At 40.0% G+C, this 22,765-nt stretch overlaps 1 protein-coding gene across 4 annotated transcripts; it reads right to left on the reverse strand.

Annotated features, from left to right (window-relative positions):
* Positions 1–253: 253 nt before the first annotated feature.
* On the reverse strand, positions 254–11,755 carry SPIC (Spi-C transcription factor). 4 transcript variants are annotated; one of them, XM_032346616.1, is made up of 7 exons: positions 11,683–11,743; positions 10,529–10,640; positions 10,061–10,086; positions 8,889–8,982; positions 8,032–8,144; positions 6,154–6,262; positions 254–2,451 (listed from the first exon to the last, which is right to left on the reverse strand). In XM_032346616.1, exons 3-7 carry the CDS (start codon positions 10,061–10,063, stop codon positions 2,024–2,026), a joined length of 747 nt encoding a protein of 248 aa, XP_032202507.1. In that variant the 5' UTR covers positions 10,064–10,086; positions 10,529–10,640; positions 11,683–11,743; the 3' UTR covers positions 254–2,023. The 4 variants fall into 4 exon arrangements, with proteins under 4 accessions (XP_032202507.1, XP_032202505.1, XP_032202506.1 ...); XM_032346614.1 differs by having other exon boundaries at positions 8,889–8,985; XM_032346615.1 differs by lacking the exon at positions 10,529–10,640 and having other exon boundaries at positions 11,683–11,755.
* Positions 11,756–22,765: the final 11,010 nt, after the last annotated feature.

The following is a 22,765-nucleotide window of genomic DNA, read 5'->3' on the forward strand; positions in this document are numbered from 1 at the left end:
ACATTGATAGAATTGAGGTTTCACAACAGAAGAAGCCCTGTCTGTTTCACTTAACACCACAGCTCACCAGAGAAGAGTTCAACTGAGTCTTTCAGCCAGATGACTGTGACCAAAGAGACTGGGATACCATATACCAGGAAAAGACCGACCACAATAGAGTCTAACAAGTCTCTCTCCCTGGTCCTTGGGTGGTGACAGGGAGTAACACCCTGTTTCAAGTATGGTACGTGTCATACAATGTATGGAGGTTTTAGTCTTTGAGCAGCAGGAATGAACATGTCTTTAAGGCCCAACCTACTAAAATGGCTTTTGGTCAGCCCACTTTTGTAAAACGCAGAGCCCAGATTTCTGCCAAAGAGAAATCTACTCTGCAGAATACAGATGGAATCAGGGCTGACTGGAGGCTTTTTGGAGAATTGGCAAGATGAACCCTTCAAGCTGGCATTGGGTGTAGGTAGGACTTTGGAGAGAGAATGTTAATACAATTCTATTAAGTTATTTGCCAAATGAGCTGTGTGGTGAAACCTCTTCACTATTTCCTCTTTGCAACGTCTGGTAAAATTTGTATTTACAGAGCGTATTTCTTTGCAGAGAATGAACATAAATGCTAGGTCCTACTTTTTTAAGGTTAGCATGATTGAACAGTCATCTCAGTTCCTCTGGGCTGCTGTAACAGAATACCGTAAACTGGGTGTCTTATAACCAGAAATTTCTTGCAGTTCAAGAACCTGGGAGTCCAAGATCAGGGCACCAGCACATTCAGTGTCTCTAAGAGCCTGCTTCCTGGTTCACAGGAGGCCCGTCACGTGTCCTCGCAAGGCAGAAGGGGCGAGGAAGCTCTCTGGGCCTCTTCTACAGGGCACTACACCCATTTGTGAGAGCTCTTCCTTCCAAACAGCCTGCCTCCAAAAATCATCACACTAGGGATTAGGTTTCAACATATTTTGGGAAAGATGCAAACATTCAGTTTATTCCAGAAGGCCAGATTACATGTGCAGATAGCCAATATCATTACCTTCATTTAGTCTGCCATTTTTAAAGAATCCCTGAAAGACACAAAGAAAAAGGGCAATGGTAACAAATTATAAACTGGGTAGGCTCCAGGAAGCTCTTGGCCTGGACTGAAGATGGCCCATACAGTCCAGGAAGCTCTCCTGCATCATGGCAATACAGATGGGATACAAATCAATCTGCCAAGCAGGAAGTTAAGAAACAGGGTTTCTTTTTTCATTCCTAATGGAATGCTCAGAATAAACCATAGCTTTCAAGTCCCGTTTCCTCCCTGGATTTATCTGCTAGCCTCTATCCTTTTATCTTTTTCTCCAATTTTCCCAGCCTGATCTTAGCTGGGCTAGTTTAAGGGAGGAGGAAGTCCAGTTTTCCGAAGTTAGACCAGAGATAACAAGGCAAGAGCACCTTCTTGTGGCTGAGTGGCAGGATAGCAAGAAATCTTGGCTTCTGGATCTACCCCACCACAGAGATGCCAGGAAATGATGTGTGGGAAGTATAAACTTTGGAGTTCTATCATTAAGGTAGGTGGCATTTTCCTTAGATCATTTTTTTAGCGCCACAGAGTTGCAGACCATGAAGTCTGAAGTGCAGTGAAAATAAAGTTTTGAAAGTCATAAATGTACATTAGCATGAAGACTATCACATGCAATTATTTTGCTGTCGCTAAAGCTATCAGATAATACATTAGACCTTTTTTTTTTTGCCTGAGTTTATGACAGGAAAACATTTAAATCTATATAGATCAAATCATCTCTACTAGCATTGTTTACCTAGAAGTACTGCATAAACAGTAAGAGCGAGGACATTTAGTTTGTATTTTCAAATGGGGCTGGATCATTTAGAAGTTGTTCACTGGTAGATTTTTTTTCACCAAGTCTGTATAGATTATAAACCATTTAGTAAAAGATTAGAAACAATGACGTTCATTGTTTTTCCCTCTCCAGCATTTAAGAGAAAAATCCTGAAACTGGTACAGATTGCTGATGTCAGGAAATCATGAAATATAGCATATTTAGCAATCAGGGTGACTTAGCTCATGGTAATCAGCGTATGGACAATTATAATTTGCGTTCCAGTTACTGAAGCTGAGAAATCCTTGCTCAGGTTGAACATACGGCGAGTAGAAGAACTCTTTTTCTAAGAAATAAGATGGAGAGAGTCTTTGGAGAATGGCCTCACTGAACTGGTAAGTTAGCTTTCTCCGGATTTTAGTGACTTCCCCAGTTCTTCCATAATTCCTCAGTGCTCTGGCCATTTTCTGGTAAGTCATGGTCTTCCGATTGCCTTTTCTTTTCCCCCAAAGTTGGGCAAGTTTTTCTTTGTTTTTTGACACAAACTGGAAGATGCCTTTGGTTTTATCTACCCACTGAATACAAGATGCCATCTCAGGATTACACAGGGATTCATGAAGGTATTCGAACAGTCGGAGCTTCTTCCTGCCTAAAATGGAGAAAAACAATGTCATATTCCACCGTGGCTACACACAAAGAACCTTCTCAGGTAGGGTCTGTTGAGTGACTACAAAACTCAAAAGCTGCATTGGGACTTCAAAGTCAGACATCTGTTTTGGGCCCTACTGAAGTTTCAGTTGGACCATACTTTGTTGGGGATGTTTAAAAAATTTTGTACTGTCCTTTACTGGAAAACGGAAGCCTGATGCTTCTTTATCCGAATCTACCCTCTGTCAGGGGATCTTTCTTCGCGATTAAATCTTGACTACCCGTTCCAGGTCATATTTTAGAACAACAAAACTGAGAAAATGAACTGCAAAGTTTAGTGGTTTTAAGTAAAGTGAAGCCTCAAAAGCCATTTTCACAAAGCAAATCATTTGAAAGGGCTTTATTCAAATGAGTTAAGTCAAATGAGGTAAGGAATGTGAATGTATTTTTAAAAAAATGCAAAACAGTATTCAAATATGAAGTAGTGTTAGTGAAACTAATATCGAAGACTTAGATTTAAAAAAAAAAAAAGACAAAAACCGTGGGTCTACCTAGTTATGTGAAATGACAAAGAGCAGAAGAGAATTTTTTTTTTTAAAGATTTTATTTATTTATTTGACAGAGAGAGATCACAAGTAGGCAGAGAGGCAGGCAGAGAGAGAGAGAGGAGGAAGCAAGCTCCCTGCTGAGCAGAGTGCCCAATGTGGGACTCAATCCCAGGACCCCGAGATCACAACCTGAGCCGAAGGCAGTGGCCTAACCCACCGAGCCACCCAGACGCCCGAGAAAGAGCAGAAGAAAATGGAATGGAAAAGCCACCTTCACTGCCATCTTCATGACATTCTGGTATCATTTATGAGCAGTTAACAATGGGTACTATGATTTTTTTCATTGCTGTGAAATAAAATGGCACTACCAGAGTTTTTCCCTCTTTCGGAATATAGTCCTTTATATTTCATAATGTCTAGACAGAAAACTTTAGGAGGATTTACTTTGATTTTTGTTCAGTTGACTGGATGTCTTTGGCCTAACAGAGAACCAAGGGGGACAGCCTATTTTGTGACTTCTGAATTGGCCTGTAAAATACGATGCCTCATCAGATCTGCCAATAGCTGAACATAACCACAGCCGAATTCCCTTTTCCCCTCGAGAGTGTGGAATAGTGGATTCCCAAACTGCTTTGAACAGTCTCTGGGGAGTAACACTCTTGCATCAATCATCATTCATCCCAAAACCTCAAAGGTTTTTAAGAAGATTATCTTTTTGCCTTGTATTATCTTGAAATTACAAATTAAGAAATGAAAGGGACTTACCAAAAAACACATCATGAATTGAAAGTCACAGCCTTAAATAAACTTTGACTCTTATCCAGTGGTCAAACAATAATGGATCCTCACCTTTTAAAATGTTTTCAGTTTTGAAAGAAGTACTAAAACATTTTAAAAAGTATCATGCGCTCAGAGTAAAAGATTCAAACAGAAGCACAAAGTGAAAGTAAAATCCCAGTCTATTCTCATACGTGTTTTTAAAATTAAAAAAATTTGCACATAAACATATGCATATCTTTTAAAAATATCAGTGGTATCGTATTATTTTGCTTTTCAGTAAGTAATAGATCTTAAGTCAGAGAACAATCAGAAATTAGCTATAGATGGGTAAAATACTCAGCTGTTGAAGTAACAACGGTTACTTCTGGGACATATCATGGAAAGAAAGAAGAACATTTCCACTTATTCCTTATGAATTTCTGAATTCTGTGAACTTTTAATGTGCATTACTACTTTTAAATCATGGAATTAAAAAGGATTAAAACCAAAAAATGTACTTTAAGGGACGCCTGGGTGGCTCAGTGAGTTAAGCTGCTGTCTTCGGCTCGGGTCATGATCCCAGGGTCCTGGGATCGAGCCCCAAATCGGGCTCTCTGCTCAGCAGGGAGCCTGCTTCCTCCTCTCTCTCTGCCTGCCTGTCATCTCTCTTTGTCAAATAAATAAATAAAATCTTAAAAAAAAATGTACTTTAAGAGTTCTTTATCAACACGTAAGATATGCCTTCACGCCTTTTAACAGCTCTGTGTTCTGTTTTATACGTGTACTATTTTTCTCTGGATAATGACTCCCCAAGTAATTTCAAAATTTCAGGTGGAAGAAGAAACTTCAAAAACCAAAAATTATGGGTGTTATGTCCCATACTGGCAAAGCTTTACACCATAAAACATCCAAGAAAAGATACAAGTTTTTAGTTAAAAAATAATAATAGTGACAAGCTAAACACTTGGACAGAGGTAGAAGTAATATTCTCCTTGTATTAAATTACTACTAGTAATAGTTCAATATTCAATACAAAAATCCAGTGATACAGAATTTATTTTACGTGTGTGATTTTATGCATTATTCCCTTGCTAGATTAGATTATTGCTGAATATTTAAAATTTTGTTCTAGGATACAGTATGCTAGGATGCAGACATAGGAACGAAAGTAGTTTTTCAAAAAAATATTTACTGAAAATAATTTAGAAACTGTGATAAAGTATCATTAAAAACAATTTCATTGTAAAATTATGATGCATCTTACACTTCTCTGTACCTTATACACCGATGCAGTAAACAGGTTCTATTCTTTTCCTTTAACAAACATTGTAAGGAACATCCTAATGTATACTGGGTATACAAGTGTACACGCACACACACCCTACAGTATTATGAGAAATAATCCAGAGCCAAGCTGTGAGTGTAATGCTTTACATGGACTTCCTCATTTAATTTTTACAGTCATTACAATCTTTGTACAATTATCATTATTTGTTCTTTGAATGAGGACACTGTGGTACAAAAGGTTAAGTCATTTTCCCAGGCTCACACAATTAACCCGGAGTTCACACTCACTCAGTTATGTAGTCCCTAAGAGTCAAAAGACATTAACATTTGAATTTTGGTAGTTATTGCCAAACGGCCTTTCAAAACTTTGTACCAATTTGTACTCAATCCAATAACATATGGCAACATAGAGGCTACTATCCTGCTTTATCACTTTACCCATCTGTTGGGTGAGATCACCATCAGCTTAAATTTATGAAATCAGGATTTCAAGTTTATGAAATACTGAATTATTATGAAACTTCATTTGCAGGAAACTTAATGGAGAAAACAACTTCCATACCAAGCCCTTCACAATTAGTGTTAAGACTGCTAAAACAACTTATGGAAAAGTTTCCCTTTCTACACCCCAAATATAGACACATTATTCATGAATACAGATTTACTTGAGTGAAGTGACACTCTACAGCTTCACATTTCTATGAAGCAAGGGGAAGCCTCACCCAAGATGAGTGGCTTGGAGTGGCTCAGCCTGTCAGAGGTCAATTATTCTTAATCACAGTACTAGAGTATTTTGCAAACACAGTTCGAAACTCAGATATGAAATCCCTTTAAAGTGTCTTTGAAGATGATTTGGTTCTTTTACCTCTAGAAAGACTGATGGATCAGGGCACCTGGGTGGCTCAGTGGGTTAAAGCCTCTGCCTTCGGCTCAGGTTATGGTCTCAGGGTCCTGGGATTGAGCCCCGCATTGGGCTCTCTGCTCAGCAGGGAGCTTGCTTTCCCTTCCTCTCTCTCTCTCTACCTGCCTCTCTGCCTACTTGTGATCTCTATCAAATAAATAAATTAAATTAAATTAAAAAAAAAAAAAAGACTGATGGATCCACATACCTTTTCCTCCCTTTTGATGGAGAACAGCAGGTTGTACCAGCTGATTTTCAGGGATGTTTGGCAGAGATGGATGAGTATTTCCTTCAAAATAGAGGTCCGCAGCACTGTTCTATATAAATAATGCAGCAGGATGTTAGTGGGACTTTCCATGTGGCCCCAGCTGATGGCTAAAGTCAAAAGCTGAGGACAAAAAGAGTGCTAAGCATCTCCCAAATTCTAAAAAGCAGAATCCTCCACTGCAGCCAGATTTATCTCCCAGAGCACAACTAGCCTCAAGCCCACATGGAGAGAAGACCAAGGGGCAGAAGCTACTCTTTGGCTCTGTAAAGACTTTCATAACATCCCCTTCCTATGAGAAAGAGGAGGGACTTGCTTCCTCCCTTATCCCTAAATATACCAGTGAGAAAGGAAAACTTTGAAGAATTATTAGTACAAACTTGAAGTGCCAGCACAAAGGGGAAGACGGGCTTTCACTCCTCTGTCGGATGTCCATCTGGGCAAGAAGAAACAAAGGGAGAAAGATGGCAGCCAAGGAAGGGCACAGCCAAGAGAGGGGACAGGCAGAAGCAGCTCCAACTGTTACCATTACATTCGGAAAGCAAAGGTAGGTCTTCCTGGGGTCATCTAATGAAGATGACTTGAACCACCCCAACATATCCCATGTAAGAGGCTTCCCAGCAGGCAAGAAGTCCCCAACCATAGATGCTGTGATATGTACTAGGGACTGGAAGTTGAAGAGGAAGCAGGGTTGCCAGATTTAGCCAATAAAAATACTGCTGTATTTCACCTGGTAACCCCAAGCGGAGGTAGAAGAGGTTAAGCTGGAACCTAAATTCCCTGTTCAAAGCAATGTCTTGTGGAAAGGCCCTAATGGAACAATTTAGAGGGTCAGGAAGAGGACATCTGACATAGCATGGTTGAAAGTAGTGACTGGGAAAAAAAAAAAAAAAAAGGAAAAGAAAGAAAAGAAAAATACCATTTCCTATTTATACTGCACCACATTAAGACAGCTGGCATTAAGAAAACAATACGGGGACACCTGGGTAGTACAGTCCATTAAGTTTTTAACGCTCTTGGTTTTGGTTCAGGTCATGTTTTCAGGATCATGGGACTGAGCCTTGTATCAGGCTCTGTGCTCAGGAGAGTCTCCTTGAGTTTCTTTCTCCTTTCCCTCTACCCCTTGCCCCACTCTCTCAAATAAGGAAATAAATCTTTAAAAAAAAAAAAAAAGAGGGGCGCCTGGGTGGCTCAGTGGGTTCAAGCCTCTGCCTTCGGCTCAGATCATGATCCCAGGGTCGCATTGGGTTTTCTGCTCAACAGGGAGCCTGCTTCCCCCCGCCTCTCTCTGCCTGCCTCTCTGCCTACTTGTGGTCTGTCAAATAAATAAAATTTAAAAAAAAGTAGTAATACAAAAGAACACATAAATAGAGAGATAAATGGTGGGAACACTTTGTTTACAGGGGGATGTAGCTGGCTCTGAGTTTAGAAAGGGCAACAGAGCAGGTTAATACAAGATTATAGGTAAAGCCAATGCAGGGGAAGTTTGGGCTCTGCCCTATGGCTTTTAGGGGAACCATATTATTTTGCAATTTTCCAAATGGACAAGAAGCAGTAATGTAAGAACCCTAAAAACACATCCTTGTAGAAGTCATTCAAACCCTGATGCTGGGTGAAAAGCAATGACAGACGGCAGTTTCCTTCTTGACAGCATTACCAAGGACCACCCATGAGGTCCAATTTACACCACTGATGTCTGTGAGCTTTCTCTGCCCAGCTGCCTCTAAGCTGCGTTTCAGCGAGCATACACCAAGTGGAACGCAGGTGTGAAGAGGGAATTTGCCTGATACTGGGAGATGATCTACTGGTACATGTACTCACTATTACTGTTCTCCAATTATAGACAGGTTCTTCTGTAGGCAGCATACCATAGCAGGTGGAATTTCCTCTGACTTGAGAGCAGTGGTTGATGAAAGCCAGGTAATGTTTGTAATCTAATTTAAAAACAGAGAAAGAAACTCCAGAAGTCAAAGTTTATAACTGTGTGTGTGTGCCTAATGTATGTATGTTTATATACGCATATGTACTTATGTATGTGGTTGCTTCATGATGTGTTCTCTACAACTTTGCATTTCCCTGTGTTTATTGCATTATGTTGGTATCACAGTCTTCTTTTTCATATCCCATTTCCCTTACTGGAGCACATGTTCCTTGCAAGCAGAGACCCCATGATTTCTTTTATCTTGGAACTTACCACCACATCATGTGTTAACTCAAGAGGCAAGATACCTATACTTCACCTACACTATCTACAGGGCAATGGGTAAGGAACAGTAAGAATTTACTCTCAAAGAAAAGAATATTCTCCTAAGTAGAGTATCTCCTGTATGGAAGGTCTATAAAATAAATTAGAATAACCAAAAAGCCCACTCCAAACAGTTAAAATTATTAGATAAATATCAACCAGATATACTTAATAGTGCTAGTATTTTTTTTTATGTACTAGTATTTTATGTGCTAGTTTTCCTATGTGGAATGTCATTCTCTAGATTCTTTGCATATTCGTATGTGACACTTTAAATTTACATAATCTAGGGTTTAACCCTGCAAGCTTTTCGCCTGTTAGAATAAACCTTAGATGCACTAGATAAAAATGCTCTTCTCTGTTACAATTATTCGTGTGTCTGTGTGACGAAGAAGGCATTTGATGTACCGAAAGCAGCTGACTGACACTGTACCTGGGGAGTATTGAAGATCTCCCGTTGAATGCTGCCTCAGTACCTCGAAAGCATCTTCAAAGGCTTGTCCCAGCTTGTCTTGTTCAATGCAGGACTGCTAGAAAGGCAGAATCCTCAAGTTATGAAATTATCAATTGAACTTCATCTTTCTACTGTAAAGGGTGGTTTCTCACCCACGACACTACTGATACGCGAGTTTGGCTAAGTCGTTACTGCAGGGGGCTGTTGTGTGCCCGGCAGAAAATCTAGCAGCATCCCTGGTCTCCACCCACTCACTGGATGGCAGCAGCACTCTCTCAAGCCTGGTTGAAATCCACTGCTCTGTAACATCTAGTATTTAGAGAACAGTCCTCATTCTATGAAACAGTATTTAACATTCTCTTACAAGTTTAGTAGGAGTTGTATTGCAGGAGACTGATTTGGAAAAAGGGATCAAGAAATAAGTCAAGCAGAGTGTCAGTTGTCATATGGTTTCACTTATTTGTGGAGCATAACAAATAACACGGAGGACAAGGGAAGATGGCGAGGAGAAGGGAGTTGAGGGAAATTGGAAGGGGAGGTGAACCATGAGACCTGAGGGTTTTGAAGGGGCGGGGGGTGGGAGGTTGGGGGAACCAGGTGGTGGGTATTAGGGAGGGAGGGTATTGCATGGAGCACTGGGTGTGGTGCAAAAAACTGTGAATTCTGTTACGCTGAAAAGAAAAAATTAAAAAACAAATACAAAAACAAACAAACAAAAGAACTATCTTTCATAGAACAATCTGAATCGGTACTTAAAATGGAAATGCTCTTAATTTCAAAATCATATCCCTGAGACATAGAACTTTTTTTTTTTTTTTAACTTTTATGTATTTGAGATAGAGACACAGAGTGTGTGTGAGCAGGGAGGGGCAAAGGGGGAGGGAGGGAGGATCTGAGGCAGACTCCATACTGAGCACGGAACCCGATGCAGGGCTTGATTCCACCTCCAGACCATGACCCAACCTGCAACCAGGAGTTGGACCCTTAACCGACTGAACCACACAGGTGCCCCCATATTAAACGGTTCTGCAAACCATTTCATACCCTTATAATCTGAACCACAGATTACTTTCAAAATGGAGGATACTGATCCTTCAAGAGATGCTCATCCTCCAAATCATCCAAGGGAAGACTGGAAAATGACAACTTACCATGCTTCATTAATATATTGGCAATTCTGAAAAAGATTAATAAAAAAATTAGTAGTGTAATTTGCCTCTGAATTAAAAGCTCTTACTCAAAATATTTTCTGAAGATACCATTTAAAAACCAAAGTACCATCCGAAGTCTCTTTAATGAGTACACATTTTTCTTCTTACAAAATTTCCTACAAACATTTTTTTATTATTACAAAACTTTTTAAATGTTAAAAGTAGCTCAACAGGGTTAATTACCTAAGTTGTTTAACTTGTAAGAGAGTTTTAATAAAAATTACTGAGAAGAGTATTTAAGTATTTCAAAATCCTTTTAAGAATTAAAGTATTTAAGGGGCGTCTGACTGGCTGGGTCAGAAGGGGACTCTTGATCTCGGGGTTTTGAGTTTGAGCCTCACACTGGGTGTAATAAATTCTTAAAAAGAAAAGTTATTTAAAAATTCTGAAAATCAGAAACCTTTTTACCTTAGCATAGCTCTCCATTTATAATGTTGTGGGTTTTTTCCCCTCAGTCTTTCTCGTGTCAGCCTACTGAGAATCTGGTGAAGAAAGGCTTTCTCGCTCTTGAAATGTGAATCTACATTACAAATAAAATTTACCCTGTAAAACCCAACCATTCACTAGAAAAGATAGGAACCCTGGTCTACTTTCTAATCCCTGTTAGATTCTGTTCTAAACAAACAGTGATTTAAAAAAAAAAAAACCAACAACATTAAATGGCTTTTTAAAAAAGATTAACATTCTGCAGACTAAAAACATATCTACATAACAAGAAAGAGCATGGGGGGGGCATAATTGCTTATCTTTTTATTTAGCACAAGTAACTGTTTACACGTTATCATTTATCCCACCAATGCAGTGAGCCTGTTAACACTACAGAATACAAAGAGATGATTTAATCCAATACACTATTATACATATCCATCAATATAATAATTACATCAGTATAATACATCAGACACTAAAATTCTATTCAGCTCTTTGAAATCACTATACCAGTCAGTTAAAAGAAAATGTGAGGAAAAAAAAAAATCCCTAAAAACAAAGTCAACTATGTGAGGTTAACAGTGTTAACTAACCTTACTGTGGTTATCATTTCATAATATATTTGCATGTCAGAGTATCACATTTTCCACCTTAAACTTACACTATCTTTTATGTCAATTATATCTCAAAAAAGCTGGAAGACAGCTTCCAATGTGAGAAATGTTGAACAATTTAGGAAAAACTTAAGAGAAAAAAAATAAAGAAAACACATAAATCACTGCCTGGGCTATGATCCCTAATAAATATTATCAGTATATGTGTTTTTGTAAAAAGGCAAGTCAATGAACTTTCAATTAATTATGCCTCAACTCATATGCACTACAGCAAATACATGAATGGTGTACTTTGAATCAAATACTTAAATAACTTGGACTAAAATACACGACAAAACACAACTATCGCAACTCTTAAAAGTAGCAAACCCAAAGGGAAAAAAAAAGCTCGCAAATGCTATTGATTACTTCAATTGCTTAATCTTTCTTGTATCTGAACAGTTGATACAAGAAACATTCTTTAGGCCAAAGGAGAAGATTAGCACAAGGTATTTTGAGAATCAGAAGCTAAACACTTACCAGGAAGACACTTCAGCTCTTTACAAAGTAGATGTTTCATTAATATCAGAATCGTTAAGACAGAACTGTCAAGAACTCACTGGCAGAGTTGCATTAAATAGCTGTTTTTAAGGAAGTGCTACAAAAGGGGATTTTTTTTAAAAGATACAGTGTACTCACAATTTCTATTTCATGATACGGCCAACAGACTCCAGGGGCTATTATTTTGAAGAAACACGTAGAAGTTTATATCCCCTGGGCCAAAAGCATCCCAACAGACCCCATGAATCCCGCTCAGCATTAACTGCAGCACCTCTGGACCCCGCAAACACACTGGAAACCTCTGACCTGCACAACTCTCGTTCATCCCTTTTTGTTCCTGTTTTTCCCCTGATTCTAGATCCTATATTGCTTTTCTTGCCGGGACTATAAACAACCTTCACTCTGGCCTTCCCAAATTGGCCTCTTCCCTTTCAAACCTCGTCTTAAGAGATCCTAAAGGCTCCCGTTCTTGTCCTCCGGATCCTCATCCCAACCTTAACCTCATTTACCACAATTTATTTTAGGAGCAGGAAGTGGAGTCCATTGCTATGGTCTTCCTTGCATACCTAAATCCAGCCGAGGCTCCCCAACAGTCAGGAATGGCTCATGCCTGGTGATCTGGGATACACTTGAAGCTGCGGATTTGCAGAGAAGTCCAGTTCTCTTACTTAGCTAAAAGATCTATTGGAAATGGATTTTGGTGGCTCTGGTGAAAACTGTGGGGTATTCCCTCCACCTCTAATTCTTCCTTCCCAGTCCATCACAGGCCCACTTACCCATTCCATTTTACCTGTCTATCAGGGTCTGATCTAGTATCCACAAGGACCCAGCAGAAGTAACTTCCTCTCTGAAACACGTGTCTGAACCAACCTTACCTAACTGCAACCTCCTACCATTTTAATAGATATCACATTTCGCCAGGGGGAAAACCACCTAAGAATTTTTTGTAAACCTCGTGGGTGGGGAGAGAGACTTTTCTGTTTTGCATTGCTGGAATCTGAGCTCACCTTTGATACGAGAGTATTGTTCTGGACTGGCTACTTTTTGGACCCAATTTGTTATGCAAATGTAAACACACTTCTACTCTTCTGAAATGTAGATGTTATAGTAAAGACTGTATAACACTGTAATCACTGATGTTGATGAGGTTTTAATCTGTACCATTTCCCTGTCTACGCCCTCCGCTTTGTTCTATCCTATTCATTTATTAAACAAGTATGTATTTCTGAGCTTTTTTTCTCTGGTGGACACTATGTAGTATCCAGGGACTATAACCTTGAACAAGTTCTATTGAGAAGAATTTCTTTTCTTTTTCAGGGCAAACTATGCAAGTGTTAGATAATGAGTACTAAGAGAATGATAAGAGAAGGTGATAGGGAGAGAGTATGTAGTCATGATGAATGGTCACAAAAATTCTGAGTAGGGAATGTGTGTGTGAGCTGAAATCTAATGAAAAGAAAGAGTGAGCAAAAGAAATGCCGGGATGCAAAGATCCAGGGAAGTAGCTCCTGGCAGGGGAAGCAACAGGTGTAAAGAACCTTAGATAGAAATGAGTGTGGTTTAGGGTCCCCTGGTGGCTCAGTTGGTTAAGCAACTACCTTTGGCTCAGGTCATGATCCTGGAGTCCTGGAATCGAGTCCCACATCAGGCTCCTAGCTCCATGGGAAGTCGGTTTCTTCCTCTGGCCTCCCTTCTCAGGCTCTCTCTCTCTCTCTCTCTCTCTCAAATAAGTAAATAAAATCTTAAAAAAAGAAATGAGTGTGGTTTCCTCCAGGCATAGGAGGAAAGCCCCAGGGGCTCAAGCTCAAGCAAAATGAACCCAGGGGCCTGAGAGGCAAAGTTAGAAAGTAGGAGCGAGGGTCCAGAACAACCCATACATCAAGCCAAAAGAACCAAAAAAATATTTCAGAAGACTCTAAAAATTGCATGTGGTAGTAGTTAGTTACCTGCCTTGCCCCATTTTACAGATTAGAAATCTAAACCGAGGCTCAAAAAATCTTCATGGTTTTTCCTAAGGTCTAATTGCAAGTGAGAGAGTGGGTGGGCTGGATCTAGATTCAGGTCTAGATGTGGGAGACAGGCCAGGCCAGGTCTAGATTTGGGTAATGTTATGAACACACTCTCAGCCACCATGCTGGAGCCCTGTGTCTGCAGGTTAGGTTCCCGCTGACCAGGGTTCTCAGCCCACATGGCTGTCTCTGTAGCACCCAGCAGGTGCTTGCAGGAGTGCAGGCTCGGTACAAATTTGAAATGAATGGAAAAATAAGAGAACTTTCTAAGCCAGTATTCTCCCAACTGGTGTCTGTAGAGTTTATTCTGCAAGATATTGTTAAATGGACCCTGAAAAAGAATTGAGTGGCAGTCAAGCTTGCTGTTTAGAACTTCCTCAGCCAGGCTCAGTTTGTAGAGTATGTGACTCTTGACCTTGGGGTTGAGTTCAAGCCCCACATTGTGGGGTAGATTATACCTTAAAAAAAAAAAAATCTGGGACACCTACGTGGTTCAGTCTGTTAAGCTCTTGGTTTCGGCTCAGGTCATGATCTCAGGATGAGGAGATTGAGTCTGGTGCACTCAGTGTGGGGTCTGCTTGACATTCTTCCTCTGCCTAAAATAAATAAATAAGATTTATCTTTAAAAAAAAAAAATCTTTAAGAACTTCTTTAGCCAAAGCAGTGAACACACTGATTTTTTTTTTTTTTTGACATAACCCAATATTACAGGGAAGAAAACAGAAACGTAGTTTTGTGTCCTTTGTAGGGCTAAGATGTTAAAACACTTGAAACAACTTGAAAAGATGATGCAGGTCCTTTTAGCATTTTAGAGGTCAAGTCTGAAGAATCTACTGAAAGCAGCGAGTTCTGTTCCCAGGAAAATGCTATCAGCACACATTACCAGGCAACCTTCCGAGTAAGGCCAAGAGAGTCCAATTTAGGAACTCCTGCAATATTGGATTTTCAAAACCACCTTCTTTGTCAGAGAGAGAGAGAGAGAGAGAGAAAAGAGAGCACAAGCAGGGGGAGTGGCAGGCAGAGCAGGCAAAACAGGCAGAGGGAGAAGCAGGCTCACTTCCGAGCAGGGAACCAGACGTAGGACACAAACCCAGGACCCTGGGATCATGACCCGAGCTGAAGGCAGTAGCTTAACCAAATGAGCCACCCAGGCATTCCCCTCCACCCTCCCTTTAAAAAAAAAAAAAAAAAAAAAGGTTTTATTTATCCATCTGTTGGAGGGAGAGAGAGAAGACAACCAGGGGGAGCACCGGGCAGAGAGAGAAGCAGGCTCCCCACGGGGCAAGGAGCCCGAAGTGGGTGGGACTCCATCCCAGGATCCTGGGATCATTACCTGAGCCAAAGGCAGATGCTCAACCTCAACTGACTGAGCCACTCACGTGTCCCTAAGTACTTCTTCTTAAACCATTTATACCCAATAGACAAACACATAACAGAACTTTATTGAGGTGGCTATCAATGATTCCCTCAACACCAGAACTGAGCTGAAGTAACAGAGGCCCTAAAGAGAGGATTCTTGATGAAGTCTCTTTTGCAGAAGTTCATTGTCCTCAGTGGTAACAGATTATTCTAGAGAACCTTAAGCAACAGATGTTCTGAATTCTAAATCATACGGTACTTAACTTCGGGTGGGAGACTGCATTTTCTGAGAATAGAGAGCTTCATATATATATATATATATATATATATATATATATATATACACACACACATATATGTATGTGTGTGTGTGTGTGTGTTTTGAGAGAGAGAGGGGGAGAGCCCCCACAAGTGGGGTGGAGAGGGACAGAGGGAGAGGGAGAGGGAAAATCTCAAGCAGACTCCATGCTTAGCACAGAGCCCAATATGGGGCTTAATTTTGGGACCCTGAGATCATGATTTGAGCTGAAATCAAGAGTTCCAGGTGCCCTTAGAGAGCTTCAGAAGACAGGAAAAGGGAGACTAAATTCAAGCTCTTACCATTCTTCCTACTTAAATAACTCCATTATTAGTTAGGTCCCTCAAAAAAATAAAAAATAGTACTACCATACGATTCAGTATCCACTACTGGGTATTTACCCAAACAATACAAAAACGCTAATTCAAAAAGATATATGCATTCCTATGTTTACTACATCATTATTTACAATAGCTGAATTATGGAAGCAGCCCAAATGTCCATCGACAGAGGGGTGAATGGATAAAGAAGATTTGGTGAGAGATGCCTTAGTTAAGCATCTGACTCTTGATTTTGGTTCAGGTCATGATCTCAGGGTCATGAGACCAAGTCATCTGTTGGGCTCCATGTTGGGCTCCATGCTAAGCATGGAGCCTGCTTAAGATTATCTCTCTTTGTCTCCCTCTGCCTAACCACCATCTCCCCCACAACTCACATATGCACTCTCTCATTCTAAGAAAGAAAGAAAGGAGGAAAGGAAGATGTGGTACAAATATACAATGGAATATTACTCAGCCATCAAAAGATAAAATCTTGCTGTTTAAAGCAACATGAATGGGGGGCACCTGGGTGGCTCAGTGGGTTAAAGCCTCTGCCTTCTGCTCAGGTCATGATCTCAGGGTCCTGGGATCGAGCCCCGCATTGGGCTCTCTGCTCAGCAAGGAGCCTGCTTCCTCCTCTCTCTCCGCCTGCTTCTCTGCCTACTAGTGATCTCTGTCAAATAAATAAATAAAATCTTAAACAACAACAACAACATGAATGGATCTGAAAGGTATAACTAAGTGAAATAGTCAGAGAAAGATAAATATGATATGATTTCACTGATCTGATCTGTAGAATTTAAAAATCAAAACAAATGAACGAAGACAAAAAAAAAAAAAAAAGAGACAAACCAAAAATCAGAATCTGAACTATAGAGAACAAACCGATGGTTACCAGAGGAGAGGTAAGATGGAGGGGGACAGGGGTGAAACAGGTGCTCATTCATGTTTCATGTATATATGATACATCAACATGTATCATGATGAACACGGAGCAGTGCATATCATTGCCGAATCACTCTACTGTACACCTGAAGCCAGTATAACACTACATGTTAACTATACTGCAAGTTTAAAAATAATAATAAAATAATAATAATAAAGAAATAGCTTCCATTGTTTAGGGGATTAAAGAACTGAGTCTTAAACTTATTAAGATCTCAGGCACCTGAGTGGCTCAATCGGTTAAGCGTATGCCTTCCGCTCAGGTCATGATCCTGGGGTCCTCAGCGGGAGGCCTGCTTCCCCCTCTCGCTCTGCCTGCTGCTCCTCCTGCTTGTGCCCTCCCTCTCTCTGTGAGTCAAATAAATAAATAAAATAAAATAAGAAAAACTTAGTAAGATCTCTGAAAACCTAGCAAGCAAATAATATTACTAGATTTGGAGAAAGTGCTAGAAAATTTCTCATATCAGAGTAGGAGAAGTCATAGAATCACAGATTATAAGACAACTAGTCCTCACTCTCACTTTAAAAATTAATTACACTAGATGATTCTTTGAAATTTTTCGAGACTTATTTAATGACCCAACATAGGGCCTTTATTAATGAATGTTCCATTTGTATTTGGAAGAATGTATATTTTACAATTATTATACATATTGCCTGATAAATGTTAGATCTAGTTCATGAATAATATTGTTCAAATTTTTCATATTCTTACTCTTTTTTGCCTTCATATTTTATCAGTTATAAAGATTACAGAAGATTACAGAAATTACAAGGAGTAATGTCCAACCATAATTGTGGATTTGTCTATTTCTGCCTTTATTTCTGTTCATTCTTGCTTCATGTATTTTGAAGCTCTATTATTAGATGCATACTCACTTGGAAATGCATCTTCTAGCATCATAAAATTTCTGTATTTTTTAAAAATATTCCTTTCTGGTAATCCTTGAAGTCTACTTTGATATTAACCACAGTAGCTCTCTTATCCTTTTTACTTCTGACATGTCTAATCTGTCTGTGTCTTTGTATTTAAAATGTGTCTTTTGGGGTGCTGGGGGAGGTTCAGTGGGTTAAACATCCAACTCTTGATTTCAGCTCAGGTTGTGATCTGAGGGTTGTGATTTCAGGGTCATAATATCGAGCCAGGTGTCGGGCTCTAGCTCAGCCCGGAGTCTGCTTCACTCTTTCTTTCCCCTTCTCTGTGTGGCCCTCCTACTGCTTGCTCACGGTTTCTCTAAAGTAAATAAATATATAAATCTTTAAAAAAAAAAAAAAAAGAAAGTTAAGTCTGCTATCATCCTACTTGTTTTCCAGTTGTCCTATTTATTTTTTGTTCCTTGTTCCTTTCTTTCTTGCTTTCTTTTGGATAAAACAGGTATTTCTATTATTTCATTTTATTTTCTCTTTTAGCTTTTTATATTTTGATTATATGTTATGGTATTTCTGTAATTTTTTTAATTCATTTTTTTCTGTAATTTTTTTTTAAAGGGAAAAAATTTTTTAGACACTTTATTTATTTATTTGACAGAGAGAGACACGGCAAGAGAGGAAACACAGGCAGGAGGAGTGGGAGAGGGAGAAGCAGGCTCCCCGCTGAGCAGGGACCCCCCCCCCCATGTGGGACTTGATCCCAGGACCCTGGGATCATGACCAGAGCCAAAGGTAGACAGTTAATAGCTGAGCCACCCAGATGCCCCAACTTCTGTAATTTTTGAGTTACCATTCTACCATTTCATGTATCATATAAGAACCTTATCACAGTATATAGTTGGCCCTTTAAAAACACAGGTTTGAACTGTGCAGGTCCCCCTATATACAGACTTTTTTTTAATAAACACTGTACAGTGCTGTAAATGTATATTCTCTTCCTTATGATTTTCTTAATAACATTTTTTCCCTCTAGCTTTATTATAAGAATACAGGACATGATACAAGACATGTGTTAATCAGCTGCTTAATGTTATCGGTAAGGTTTACTGTCAACAGTAGGCTTAACAGTAATTAAGTTTAGGGGGAGTCAAAACTTATGCAAAGATATTCGACTATGCAGGAGGTGTTGATGCCCCAATTCCTATGTTGTTCAAAAGTCAACTGTAATTTCATTTATATCCCTTTCTACCCTTTGTGCTAAACTTGTCATATATTTACTTCTACTTATGTTATAATAGATTATTTAACCTCACAATAATGCTGTGGTGTTACAATATGAGTTTTTTTTTTTTTTAAGATTTTATTTGTCAGAGAGACAGAGAGCACACACAAGCATAGGGAGCTATAGGCAGGGAGAAGCAGGCTTCTAGCTGAGCAGGGAGTCTGATGTGGGACTCAATCCCAGCACCCTGAGATCATGAGCTGAGCCCAAAGCAGACGCTGAAACGACTGAACCACCCCGGTGTCCTACCTGTGAGTTCTGATTCTGGATCTGTATCTCCTATCTGTGTAAACTGGGGCAGCTTACTTAATCTTTCTATTTCCTCTCTGCAAAATGCTGATAATGATTTTACTTACACATAGAGTTTTGAAAATCTGAGGGAATCCATGTAATAATGTACTTTCGACTGTCCTGACATTTAATAAATGCTCAACAAGTTAGGTACTGCTTTATAATTATCCCCCTTCACTGAGGAAGCAATAGAGGTTCTGGGAATGTAAGTGCCTTACTCAAGGTCACACCGTTAGTGAGTGGTAGAGAGGTGAAGGTTTTTCAAACCAGTTTTATCTGACTCCAATCGAAGACTTTTAACCATTCAAGCAGACTTTGCTTCCTTATCTTTGGAGTGAAACGGACAAAATGAGAATGAGAATAAGAATTTGATAATGGCTTGGGGCGTCTGGGTGGCTCAGTCATTGGGCTGCTGCCCAGGTCAAGATCTGAGAGTCCTGGGACCAGGCCCTGAGTCAGGCTCCTTGCTCAGTGGGTAGCCTGCTTCTCTGTCTCCCAATCCTCCTGCTTATGTTCCTCCTCTCACTGTGTCTCTCTCTGTCAAATAAATAAAATTTTTAAAATCTTAAAAAAAAAAAAAAAGAACTTGATAGTGGCTCTAGAGAGGTTTTATTGAGATGGTGGCCATCTCAATAAAACCCAGTAAACATATCCTATGGTAGCTGTGCCCTCACCAAAACTGTGCATCTTCTACCACATCTGGGACCTACAGCCTAGCTGGCAAGCAGCAGAGCCAGGACTCAAAACCCAGATCTTCCCTTGCCATATCTGGTGCCTCTTTCCAATAACCAGGTTGCACAAATATTCACCATAGTCCCTATGTATTTATGGTAATTAATAGCTCTTATCAGTGTTCATACCAATGGAGGAAACTCCTTTGACATAAGAGTAGTGAAAAACTGGGGTGCCTGGGTGGCTCAGTTAAGTGTCTGCCTTCCTCTGGGGTCATGATTCCAGGGTCCTGAGATCAAGCCCCATGTTGAGCTTCATGCTCAGCAGGGAGTCTGCCTCTGCCTCTCCCCTACACCTGCTTTCTCCCTTTCTCTCTCAAAAAAACCAAAACCAAAACCAAAACAAACAAACAAACAAACAAACAAAAAACCTAGTGCAAAATCACCCAGCTCCATAGCGAAGGGGAGACAACAGATGTACATGCATGGTCTCTGTGGAGGGCTGCACGGGTGGTGATTTGTTATCCCATGTTCTTTTTTTAATTATTTAAGCCAACATATAATATATCATTAGTTTTTGATGTGATGTTCAATGATTGATTAGTTGCATGTAACACCCAGTGCGCATCACATCATGTGCCCTTCTCAAGGCCCATCACCCAGTTACCCATCCACCCACCCACCTCCCTTTTTGCAACCCTCAGTTTGTTTCCCAGCATCAAGAGTCTCTCTCAGTTTGTCTCCCTCTCTGATTTCTTCCCATTCCCCATTCAATTTTTCACTCCGTGTCCTTATGATCCTCTACACTATTACTTACATTCTATATAAGTGAAACCACATGATAATTATCTTTCTCTGATCGACTTATTTCACTTAGCATAATACCTTCCAGTTCCATCCATGTCAATGTAAATAGTAGTTTGTTTTTTTTTTTAAAGATTTTATTTATTTGAGAGAGACAGACAGAGCATGAGTGGGAGGAGGGGGCAGAGGGAGAAGCAGACTCCTTGCTGAGCAGGGAGCGGGATTCGGGGTTTGATTCCAGGACCCTGAGATCATGACCTGAACTGAAGGCAGCACTTAGCTGACTGAGCTACCCAGGTGCCCCCTATGTACTTGATAGTTATCCTGGGTTCTAAATCATGACTGATCTTGTGCACGGACACTCTCTCTGACAACCTACTGGTACACTTGACTGCATTCTAGGTAGGTGAACCTAGTTTAGGTGAACTTAACCATAGCTGAATTCTTTTTTTTTTTTTTTTTTTTTGATTTTATTTATTTATTTGACAGAGAGAAACCACAAGTACACTGAGAGGCAGGCAGAGAGAGAGAGTAGGAAGCAGGCTCCCTGCTGAGCAGAGAGCCCGATGCGGGACTCGATCCCAGGACCCTGAGATCATGACCTGAGCCGAAGGCAGCGGCTTAACCCACTGAGCCACCCAGGCGCCCCCATAGCTGAATTCTTAATAGATCCTTATCTTCAATCCAGAGAGCAAGTATCCCACTTCCCTTTAGCCCTTCTGGCCTCAGAAGCTTCTAAACTCAAACTGCTCACTGGCCTGGGAAAGGGAAGAGGAATGACCTCCCTCCCCCCTCTTACTGGGGTCATCATGTCTATTTCACTTTCTAGTTCACCAGGAAGATAGGCTTACAATTGGTTCTGCTTCATCTCTAGGTCCTTTTGGTTAGATTTTTTTTTTTCCCTAGCAGTTTATGAGTGTTAGCCCTATGTTTTAACAAAATCCATTAACAAGGCTACAATGTCCTTGGATATGGAGAATCAGCAACCCATTGCTACAGAAGTTAACTGGTTAACTGGTTAACTGGTAGGAAACTGGTAGGGAAAGTGGGGTGGAGTTGGGGATGGGATACTCTGAACTCAAAGCAGTTTGGGAAACTGACACTTAATAAGATCCCAAGTTACAGCTAAGGTATGTGTCTATAACAGGCTCTAAGTTTCTAGAACCAGTTGGCATGCATTATGAAAATATATAATATTTTATATTAAACTTTTATCAGATAAACTGAAATTAATAATGAAAATACTCATTTTTAAAAATCTACTGAATGCCTTTGGTATGGTTAGAAAAGAGAAATTACAGGGTGCCTGGATGGCTCAGTTGCTTAAGCGTCTGCCTTTGGCTCATGTCATGATCCAAGATCCTGGAGTTAAGTCCCACAGAGGTCTCCTTGCTCAGCGGGAAGTCTTCTTCTCCCTCTGCCTACCATTCTCCCATTCTCCCTGCTTGTGCACTCTCTCTGACAGATAGATAAAATCTTCAAAAAAAAAAAAAAAAAAGGATTTTGTCATTTTCAGCATTACCTCTGCTGTATAGCACTTTGACAACTCCAGAGAAGAAATGAATAGTTCTCATATGTCTTTTGCTTTCCTGAAGCAGGTGGCAAAACACTCTAACCCAACATGGGACCTCAGTGAAGGTCAGCTGAATAAATGAGGGCCGTGTATCATTTTCACTCACAAAAGCCCATGAGGCTGGCAAGGCAAGTCTTACCACCACATTGCTGACGAGGAAACTGACACTCAGATCAGAAATCACTCAGTGAGTTAGTGTTACTTAGAATTCAGGTTTCCTCATTTGCAATTTAGCTTTCAGATATCATCCCTAGAAAATGTTGGCAGATACCAACATTGTCTTTTTTTAATTTTTACTTTCATGTTTTTCATCAATGTCCTCTTATTTGCAATTTGGGCTGACTGCCCTCTGGAAGCAAATATGTAAAGTATGATGCTCAGGTATCCTGCTTTATGGTTTGCAGTTGATTCAAGGTGTCAGTCTGCGTCTGTTTTAATTATACCCATCTCGATATGCTATTACAATCTTAGGAAAACTTCTTTTCATTCTGTGAATGTCTGTAAGTATATAAACACTTATACGTGAGTGACAGGATAGCTGTACAAAGATGGTGTTAGCAGCCATGTCTACAATAGAAAAGATCTGCAACAACTCGTATCTCTACAGAGATGGAAAGAAAGAGGTGTTTATATAAATACA

The sequence above is a fragment of the Mustela erminea genome, chromosome 6 (assembly GCF_009829155.1).
Source record: "Mustela erminea isolate mMusErm1 chromosome 6, mMusErm1.Pri, whole genome shotgun sequence".
Classification (NCBI taxonomy): domain Eukaryota; kingdom Metazoa; phylum Chordata; class Mammalia; order Carnivora; family Mustelidae; genus Mustela; species Mustela erminea.